The sequence below is a fragment of the Mixophyes fleayi genome, chromosome 7 (genome assembly GCF_038048845.1).
Source record: "Mixophyes fleayi isolate aMixFle1 chromosome 7, aMixFle1.hap1, whole genome shotgun sequence".
Lineage (NCBI taxonomy): Eukaryota > Metazoa > Chordata > Amphibia > Anura > Limnodynastidae > Mixophyes > Mixophyes fleayi.
In genome coordinates this window covers 122,102,483-122,113,975 of record NC_134408.1, presented here as the reverse complement: position 1 = coordinate 122,113,975, position 11,493 = coordinate 122,102,483, and the positions used below count along the sequence as shown (strand labels likewise).

The window sequence follows — 11,493 nt, the reverse complement described above, 5'->3', positions numbered from 1 at the left end:
GAACCATTCAATAGAGTGCCCGAAGAATGGTGTACAGCGATAGTACGGCAGGGATTGGAACTCTGCCGATTCAACTATGGGGATTGCTGGGCTTGGAAAAATCATTAAGGAGCAGAATATAGGCTGTTATCTAAGCCCAGGCAGTATACCAATGGTCCATAGGTTATCCATAGTTCTGAAGCTGCATTTTCCACTCATAAGTAAAGCGTAGACTGGACTGAAAGCTCCATCAAATATCTAATCACAGTAAGTAATTTGTAGGACAGCATACGGGTAAGATCTGCTAGGAAAAATTCATACCGACTGGGAGGATGGGAGGACCTAATGACTTCTAGTAATTCTAAAAGGTTGTAGACCGCACTAGGAGAACCCTTACAGAGATATTGTGAATTAAAGATAGGTATAACCCATTAAATACACCTCTGAATTTTGGTGCACCCTCACATATTGTAACATTTCAAACTAGAACAAGAAGCAGAAGAGAGTATGTATAGAGGGGCACTCTAGGGGTTATATTGGTAATATGAGCAATCAAAACGAAAAAAAAATTCTTTATTTATTAAAAGGAGCATAACTTTTATTGATATACATTAAAAATACTAAGTATCCCATTTAATATCCGGGATTCATGATAATACACAAAATTAGCGAAAATATTAAAAGATGTAAGTGACTGATAATAACCAAAAATGAAAATACTGTTAAGAAGCAGTATTAACTGCTAAACTGTGTGGCTGTCTAACATATCTAGTATGGGTAAAATATCCTTAATATTTTAGTCAACATAACTGTTATCTAGACCTATCAGTGGCATAATAGAAAATGCCTAGGGGGAAAATTGAGTGTTAATACAATTATAACCTTATTAAGAATATGTGTCAATATTAGCACACTGTAATGTAAATGTATACTCTAAATGGAGTTGAATAAGCTATTCATATAGCACAAATGAGTATAGTGTGATGTGTTACATGGAGGCTATATTAGAGGGATTATAAAATCCTAAATAACACCTTTATAATAGTGGGTGATTAATATACCATGAACGTGGTTTGAAGAGTCAGTGAAACCCACTATAGAATGCTATACTTTGTAGAATTGAAACTAATTGTTATATTGGCAACTGGATTCCCTGTAGAGGACCCTATTATACAGCCTCTGTGGATAGTACTGCTATATGTATGGAGAGATTAGGCGTTTCTGTGTTGTGCTGCTTTGTCAATCTGTTACAATATCTACACCTCAGTGCTCTTTAAATTCAGTACTGTTTGCAGTTAGGGGGCAACAACGCTATTACATATTCCTTACCAAGCTTTAGATTGTCTATGCACACAACATGCGGGTCACAAAAGCTGCATAATTGAATCCCTCACAGGGAACTCTGTGTTACACTATCAGTTCTTATTACATCAAGCAGAACCACCTATAGAGGCTATATTATAGGGCTTTTTATAGGGAATCCCGTGCTAGACAGGCAATCTCTCCATACATATAGCAGTACTATCCACAGAGGCTGTATAATAGGGTCCTCTACAGGGAATCCAGTTGCCAATATAACAATTAGTTTCAATTCTACAAAGTATAGCATTCTATAGTGGGTTTCACTGACTCTTCAAACCACGTTCATGGTATATTAATCACCCACTATTATAAAGGTGTTATTTAGGATTTTATAATCCCTCTAATATAGCCTCCATGTAACACATCACACTATACTCATTTGTGCTATATGAATAGCTTATTCAACTCCATTTAGAGTATACATTTACATTACAGTGTGCTAATATTGACACATATTCTTAATAAGGTTATAATTGTATTAACACTCAATTTTCCCCCTAGGCATTTTCTATTATGCCACTGATAGGTCTAGATAACAGTTATGTTGACTAAAATATTAAGGGTATTTTACCCATACTAGATATGTTAGACAGCCACACAGTTTAGCAGTTAATACTGCTTCTTAACAGTATTTTCATTTTTGGTTATTATCAGTCACTTACATCTTTTAATATTTTCGCTAATTTTGTGTATTATCATGAATCCCGGATATTAAATGGGATACTTAGTATTTTTAATGTATATCAATAAAAGTTATGCTCCTTTTAATAAATAAAGAATTTTTTTTTCGTTTTGATTGCTCATATTACCAATATAACCCCTAGAGTGCCCCTCTATACATACTCTCTTCTGCTTCTTGTTCTAGTTTGACTTCTAGTAATTCATCAGCAAATCAGCATGCAGGAATTACTTATTTGCCTCCAATAAGGAACCGGACTAGAGAAGAGGATATCAAAGGAAGGTGATCATTGTGTATGTAGAAAAGTTTAAAAATAAAAATAAATAAAGCAACAAAAAAAGTAATTAAATACATCCTTTGTGTCTAAACCTACTGATCAGATGGGGTAAGAATAGATGTGAAAATCTCACCAATAATAACAGCCATTTTTGTCACCCATCCTGAAGATAGTCTATGTATAATTACCTTTTTTTTTTTTGCTATTGTTTTGAAGCCAGAGTAACGGACCTCTACTTTGGAGAGACTGTGAAGTCTCTGGTAGATCAACAGAATAGGTGAATTCTAGTTAAGGGTGGCAATAGTCTCAATGCCTCATTTAATATTAGATACATTTTCTCATTGTTTTGCCACATTCAAGGCATACCACTTCATCTGGGAAAAGGAAGCAGCAGCCTGGTGGGACCAACATACACTAATGTTGTCAAGTATTTTAGGGGCAATATAGGAAGCCAAGAATGACTGGCAAATATCAGATATCTATAAAATCCAGGAAGAACCCAAGAAAAGAGAAACTCCTATGAGTAGTGGAGAGATATTACAAGTAGCTGGGTTGTGCTGTACCGGCTATAGGAGTTCCTAACAGAGTCTGCTCTGCCAATCAGGTGTTCACTGGAGCCCCTAGTGGTGGGGACAGACTTGGCCGCAGACTAGCAGAGGGTCGTGAAGTGCGTGAAGTGCGTACCAACTAGTGAGAACCCAGGAAAGCGGAGTAAAGTCCAGGCAGGGGTCGAGGGCCGTCAGCAGACAGGAAATCCAATACACAAGCCGGGGTCAAGGGTCACAGGCACGGTAACTAGGTCCAGTTCATGCGAGAGGGTCAGGGTCACGAGAAACACGAGCAAGGTCCAAATCCAGGCAAGGGGTCATACACGAGCAATGCAACACGATATCCAAAAGGACAGAACAAGGCAAGGAGCAGGTCAGCACACTGGCAACAGAAACTATAACCGGCAGTGAGGCTGCAGACCTCACTGCCTTAAATATACACATGGACCAATCAGAGCCTAGCTCTGCAAGCACACTCAGGGGCTGGCTAATTAACATAACTAGCTTAATAGCCATCTGGCTATTAAAGACCTCAGCGCACGCGCCCGGCTGTCCCCTTGTTGCCGGGACGCGGCGCTGCCTTGCAAAGCGTCCGGCCGTTGCCTTGTCATGGTGACGGCCGGGACACACAGGAAGCGAGCGGCGGCGGCCGCGAGTACCGCCGCGGCTCGTGACAGTAGCAAAATGGTTTAATACTATATTAAAATATCCTGCAGTAAGAAACTGTAAAATACTACAGAGACTATAAACTACTTATAATGTTAAACAACTGAAAAACATTTCAACTATGTAATGTTTCCCAGTCCATATAGTTTCTTGTGAAAAGAACAATTATATACACAATAAGCCTTTATCTGTTTTATTACAACTAGAAACGTTTAATAAGTATTGTTAAAAAAAAACCCAAAGAAACAGTTACTTAGGGTCTATATTATAAATTGAAGCAGTGCAACAATATATACACCAATGTCCAAACTAGCCAGGTAATTGGGGGGTGGTGGTGGGGCCGTTGGGATGTGTGAAGATACCAGGTATTCTGGCCCACTTCACTCTGGCTGGCCACCAATGGGTGCCTTCCTAAACTCTACCCAGTACCTTCTAGGATTCGCATAGTCAATCAGGCAAATGCAGTTAGAAAGTAAAGCAATATATCTATTGTAATAAAACCAATCACTAGATTATGTACAGCAAGTTTACCACATCATCTGTCCCTTACCCCACTAGCTTAAGGAGCTACAGTCACCTGGATGTCCTGACTTAAAGTCCATGGATCTCTCTCAGCTGCATATGTAGACTCTAGCAGAAAGCGATAACTCAAAACCAGACCTTGCACCTTCCAGGAATCAAATGGCAGAATGAACACCCCCCCGGAGTGGCTCCTTATATCTAGGGTGAAATTTCCACAGTGCTTTCCCCTCCCTTGGCAAACCCCTGGGTGTGCTTCTCTTTAAACATTGGTAGGTCCTGGATCAGGGGGTTGGAGGGGGGAGTGGAGATGAGCTGTGCTTCCACAGAAGCCCCCTGTTGGGACACAGACAAAACATCTGGACTAATCCTATGGAGAACAATGGATACTCATTTGCTTCCCCCATCTCTAAAGATAGGGTAGCAGACAGCCCCTCCTAAAATTAACCCCTTACACTACTTTGTGATGTCACAGGGTCCCCAGCTGTTCCATGCTTCCTGTAGAGGAAGGAGGGGAGAATGAATGCAGCTCCAGCCCCCTCACCTGTATCCTGGACACCACCTTATCTTTACCCATAGCCCACCTGGCTTCACTTTAAGGACAATGAACAACCACCTCACTGCCACATCATCAATATACATATTTACAATGAGCTACAATGTCCCCTTATCCACATGTAATTAGACACTGCAGTGGTATTCTCTTGAGCTGGGGAACAAAAGCAAGGGCTATAAAAAGTACATGATATAATCCACATTTTGTGAGAAACGAGGAACAGGCTGGTTACAGTGATGACAAACTTGTTTAGTCACAGGACGTATAGAGGACTATGTACTTCATTTCTTTTATGTACAGGCATTGCCTCTCAATACTGGTCAAAACAGTACATTTAAAAAAAAAAAAAAAAAAATTTTTTTTTTTTTTAAAATAAAATTCATATTGTGAAGCTTTCAGCATAGCCAACAGCTTTCATTATTTATTTGAATGAAATACTATGGTTAAACTATCAAATATCCTTGACAAATGGCCTTAATAAAGCCCTTATTAGCGAAATGAGCGTCTGCGTTAGATGCGGCTCCAGCTCTTAACATAAAAATATACTTTTACAACTCTAAGGTGTTATAATAGGACCTAGTATCAGGGGGGGGGGTTAATCAAAATTATGTAAAAACCATAGAAAGAGTTTTCCGTGCAAAGACTTCATACAAGAGTTCTCTCAATAGAAGTGAGGGAGAATTGGTTCAATACTATAGTATCTACTCCACAGAACTAGTTAAGGGATAATTTATATAAATACGAATACTCCTGACAGTGTGATTTTACAAAAGAGTGTACTCATTTATAATGATGTAGATTCATCTTCTAGAGCGACTGTATAATAATATATCTGGAAGCGTTTTATAAGAGGGGTAATAATATTTATTTGAATACCCTATGCAATTTGTCTCACTTGGCCCACAAATTATAAACAGAGCTTTTTATCTGGATAGTGGAAACTGTATATTGACCACATAACTGAGGCGATAGAAGAACTTGATAAAGGATATGGGCGCAATTACACCTACAGAAAATTATATATTATTGGGCAGTTTGGCGTGGCCTAGCAGTATATTACTGCTAGTTTTATCAGTGCATTTCTTTGGTCTACATTTACATATTCATATTTTAATATTCTGCCTGCAAAAGATGAATTATTTTAATGCATACCAATAAAATTTGATATACGTTTTAAAGAATTGGTTCCCAGAGTGCCCAAATACATTCTTTTCTTTCCATGTCTAAAATATAAATATAAATATATATATATATATATATATATATATATATATATATATATATATATATATATATATCCCACATGATCTTTAAATGTATAGATCTATTGTAACTGTATTGTCCCTAATAGTATATGTAACTACATATATACATGTGAAAAGTATTCGCATTTGCCAACAGAAGTTGCAAAAATTTGTATTCCATATGCAGTCTATAAAAGGGTATGTGGGATAGAGTAGCTGTGAAACCTACTGGTGTTCCATATAGCAATCAGATTTCAATTGCAAAAAGAATGAAAGTAGTAGTTGATTGCTATGGGCAACAACAGAGCTTTTCTATATAGTGGTTTTCATAAATTCCTCTCACTGGACTTTTAAAAGTATAACCTCTGCCTGTGTGTCATTGGAGCTACCTAGGTACTAATATGTCCCCATGTGGTGTATTATGAGAAAGACCAATGTGTATATTTTATTTCTGCTTCTTAAAGTAACGTGCATGTTATAAGATCGCTGTTTCAATTGAGTGACTCCTCTCCCTCCCCACCCCCCCTGCGTGGGGGTTCCCCCCCCTTTTGTTACCCTTTCGTTTGTCCCTTCAACTGTGCTTGTTACCCTTCTTTTTTCTGTACCCCATTTAACTTTGAAAAACCCAATAAAAATTTATTGAAGTAAAAAAAAAGTATAACCTCTGACTGAAGTGATGTACATTTTTGCATTACAATGCTGTGGCGTACTTTTTATTTTCAGCACTGTAGCCACATGACCCATCACTGCACTGTCTAAATCTAGGCCTCACCAGTCATTTTCAACACGTGGGGTTAATGCAACACTGCCTTGATGTAAAAGATTGCTTATTCTAATCTCTATATCAAAATAAAATAATAATCTGCAAATAAGCGGACATAATTCTGCTAGTCAATGGCTAAAGAACGGAAAAGTGAATCTGTTTCTTCATAGCACTTAATGATTCTGATTGGATTTTAATAGACAGATAACTTGCAGGCTGCCTGAAAGGCTTTTGCAGTTAATGTGGGACGAGCTGAAAAACACAATTAAACTTTATAAAAAAAATCCTGTTCTAAAAAAGGACTGCTGCATTTTTCTCTACAGTTATGAAGCATTAAAACAGCTTTAACAAGTGTTCACCACCCCTAGTAAAATTATTGAAGGTTTGGAGGATCAAATAATTTAAAAAACACTATATTACATAAAGAGGTCATTACCTTTTAAATTGATAATGTAACACAAAGCAAAAAGTCTTGGTTGGTATTTATACAGCAGGGATGTCCTTATTAATAAGATCTTACTTTGTACAAAGTTCAAACCACAAGATTCTTTTCTTAGGATGAATTACGAAATGTGACAGCTGAAGAATTTTACACTTGCTAAGCTAAGTGTGATAAACTTTTCTACACAGGGCAGCTGTAAAAGTAGAGCAGATAATTTTAGAAGCTACTGAAAATTTCCTTTTGAGTTGAGTGCATGAGGATTTCAAGCTAACCTTCAATGTTATGAGGCACACATGGAAGCGATTTCTACTTACCTAATACACACGGAAATATGGCCGCCAGTAGAGATTACAATGGAGCAACTCACAGCAATCAATAGGTTGTTACCTGCAACGTTGACCAGTTACATCGTTTGACCACTAGGTATATGCAAGATCGCTGAAGGCACCCTGTATCTCAAAACTAGGGAGCTGGAGAATGGACATTAGTGCGATAGAAAATGGTCATTTCCTAAACATTTTAATGTGCAGTGTCGTCTTCAGTTCAAGGTAAATCAAACTGCTGCTTCCTTGTGTTCAAAACAAGCATTTATAGTACAGGGAGGCAGCAAAAATGAAGGGCCAGAAGTTGAATACCAAAATGTAACAGTAGTAGAAACTAATTTAATGGCAGAAAGCTATAAAATATACACTATTCAATAGGTTTCATTACATAAAGCAGAGTGGAAATACACTGTGCCTAAACGTTACTTGCCTGATGTAAATACACGCAACAGATTGTGCACACTAGCACAAAATTAAATATAATATAAAGAATTATAAAATAAATGAACTCAACAGCATAATTGCTAAAAATTTGGATTTTTTATATACATTAAATATGTTTATTGCATACTGTACATACATTTATATAGTCAATCTTACTTGCATACACATGTTCAGTGCTAGCTAGTGGCACACGTAGTTTTTAAATCGATATTGCCATGTCAGTCATCACTATAAATCAGCACTTACACCTGCCCCCCTCAAGTTGCAGGCATTTAACTAGTGTCATTTACATTCGGACATGAATTGTGTGTAATTACTTTCATTGGCATTAATTTCCGTTTCAGAGTATGCGCAGAGCCATTCATACAAGGTACGGCAAATGGACTTGCCTCCGAACATAAATCAGGCCCAGTGTGTCCAGGAACAGCCTTTCATACCATTCAGTACTTTATAGACTATTTCCTGACACACATACCTACAAGCCATACATGAGGTCCGGCGCCTTATGAACTATATTAAAGGACACTGTATGGATTGCTAGAAATCTCGTCTTGAAAATGGAGAGGTTAGTCCATTCCATCCTCGACTGTCTCAAGAAAGAAGATGACCGACACATTTTCTCTTCTTAACCAGTTTGCTTTTTGCTGGAAATGTTGCCCTCTTTAAGAAGTGTATGAATAACACGTGATGTCAAATCATATGCATTGTATTGTACTATACCAATAGGCTTTGTGGTGTATTGTGACGCTCCCTCCTCCTCCCCAGCTGCATTCACTCGAATAGCGCTGGGGGTGGGGCATTTCTACTTTTGAACAGTGCCTTAGATTGCACCCTTCTGTACTGTGTCTTGCACATGGGAGAACGCGCCTGTTTATTTAAGAAATACAAATCTCTTCTTGAACATTAGACACTAGATTATATTTTGTGTGTGACACACACTGGACACTCAGTGTTCTATGATTTCCTATGCACGTCTCTTACCTGCTTACTTACCACCTTCATCCATATTATCAGGTGACAGCAAGCTGTTGACTGTCATGTCTAAGACTGTGGATGGCTATATCAAAAGTAAAATTCAAGACAAGAACTTTTCCATCAGATCTTTCTCTATTAGTGAATATGTTTATAAAAAAAGGTCTAAACTTATCTTTGTTAACTTTGTTTAAATCATAGTATTGAGATAAATCAGTATTCAATCAAGCAATGTTTCCTCTGCTTTGAATTGTACTTTGGACACTAGGGCCACAGTTCTATTAGTGTTTATAAATGTCCATTTCATTTAACAGAGTGAGTCTGCCGCATACTATAGATATTCACGAAAATGTAGCTTATCAATTCAACGAGAGACTTATGAATAGCGGTAAAGTAACTCAGTGATGTCCAGGTCCTAGTGAATAGATAATGGTCATAACAATGCAACCTATCCCGGCACAGAAAATGGCGGTCTCCACTAGGTGTAAGACAGGCCCTCTAACAAATTATCTTTGGGTTCATGGCCTTTAACAGTTACTTTTAATTGGTTACACAGCAAGCCACTCACCTGAACGCCACAAGAATACTCGGGAAGCATTATTTTGAGCATAAAGCGGTTTCACAAGCCATTCATATTAAATTCAAATTACTCCTACTCAAATTAGGAATCATGTTTTCTTTGGCATAACACCAGAAAGTTGCACATACCCAGTGATATTGAGGTAGCCATTTACCAAACATTTTCTGTAAATAACTTACATTCACGATACTAAATAAATCAGATTTTATTTACACAAAAACAAAAAAAACACACAAACAGAAGAAAAAACAAAAACCACACTCACAAAAGGCACGACAACTGACTTCTGTACCATCATTGTACAATTATAAATATAGTTCCGTATTCAAGTACAATATAAGCTCTTCCTAGGTTATTTTATGTAAACATGAACCAAACTGCAAACGCATGTAGCCGGTCTGTAAGTCAATTACAAAGACACACCCAGACATTTACCTACCAAGTAGGTGTTACAAATACTACTGTAGGTTTTCCTTAAACCATAAAAAACACCATACATATACTGTGGTGTATGCTGTGACAATTGCAAACACACTTAAAGCTTAAAGTACCAATAAGTGGTCTGTTTTACCATCCAGACATTTTACATACATCTGCAATTAAAAATCTCCCCAGTACAAAATCAGTTCACCCAAACCCTCTGTTTTCTAACTGCTACATGTAAAATAAATAAACCTGCAAGCTTATTACCTTAAAATACTCAAATGGAAAATAAAACTGTGTTGTATATATTTTATCCATGCTAGGTGATAGGCCGGGGACACATCTAGGCCAACTCTAGCGTGATAAGAGGTTAAATGTCAAGTATACATTCCAAGTGCTATACAGCTGCAGATATCCAACAGATATGGCACATAATTCTGGCAGTGAGGCAGTTCTAGCTATGACAAGTTATAAGAAGTTTATTTTCCTTGTATTGCACAAGAAACAACTTGTGTTGTGAGGCCTAAGCTGCCATAAACTAAGGGAGGCACAGAGGACATTCATTCTGTTTCCATGAGAGACTCCTCACTTTCATTTGTATTAACATTAATTGGAGTTTTAACTTCTTTTGCCAGAGTTTCATCTTTTTCTTTTTCATCAGTCAACTCCTCAGTGCACGGAACCTCCTCTCCAATTACTTCCTCAGTATTCGGGGTATCTTCTTTCTCCGATGGATCTAAAAACAGAAATAAAATAAAAAATCCACATACAGGACATTGACAGCAATAATCTATGCTCATAACATAGTATAAACGTTCTGATGTGTAAATATGGGGAATTGGAAAAATAATGTGTACATGTAACTATGGCTGATAAATACTATATATTAATATAAAAGACACAAGCAGCAGCATAAAAAAAAAAAGCCAATTCTCCTCTGATATTTCCCTCCCCCCTGGAAATACACCTTGGTAGCCCCTTACTGATGAATTATCTCTTATTCATCTGAGTAAAGAAAAGAAAAAAGATTATATTATGTGACCTCCTTCCACCACTTGTCTTTCCATAAGTTCCTAAGCTACCTCTGAAAAAAACATAATGTACTAAATGGGAGGAAAATGAGGGTTGCTATGGAGTATTTTGGAAGAGGGGGGAGGGGGGATATTGGCAAGTGTAAAAGTTGCTCATTTCCTTACTGATGGGATGTACTCAAGTACACAAGCAATAGCCCAGGTTAGGTTAACAGGAATAACCAGTTTCAACAACAGAAAGCCTGCATGTAATATATATATATTTTTTAACAGCCTGGAGAATCCTTCATCCAAATTGTGCACCTCCTGTTACCGCCAAGCAGGAGACAATGTCTGCAAACCGTATGTAGCAAAGTCCAGCCTGCAGCTCTCCATAAATCATTTGCCAAAGTCCAAGTTCTATGATGAACCCATGAAGTCACCACAGCCCTTGTTGAATGTGCCTTCAATACTTTTGACATCCCTGCTCATTCCTCTAACACTATTCTGTACTATCACTGGCTGGATCCATCTTGCTAAAGTGTGTTTTGATGGTATTTGTTCTTGCCATGGATCTTCCGGAATCAAATAAATCATCTGTGTTCCTATATTTTTCAGTCCTTGAAACAGAGATTGCTCTCACCAAGTCCAGTATGTATAAAATTGAGCCAAATTTAGGTAGAAAGCTTGAGTGTTTTCATTATTA

The 11,493-nt window shown here is 37.6% G+C and overlaps 1 protein-coding gene across 3 annotated transcripts in view; it reads right to left on the bottom strand.

The window, feature by feature from the left end:
* Positions 1–9,544: 9,544 nt before the first annotated feature.
* LNPK (lunapark, ER junction formation factor) overlaps positions 9,545–11,493 on the bottom strand; it is a 48,757-nt gene continuing 46,808 nt past the window's right edge. For all 3 annotated transcript variants that reach the window (XM_075180574.1, XM_075180573.1, XM_075180575.1), the window contains one exon: positions 9,545–10,513. In XM_075180574.1, the coding sequence (XP_075036675.1) occupies positions 10,338–10,513 (176 nt within the window). In that variant the 3' untranslated portion in view covers positions 9,545–10,337. The remainder of the gene's footprint in view (positions 10,514–11,493) is intronic.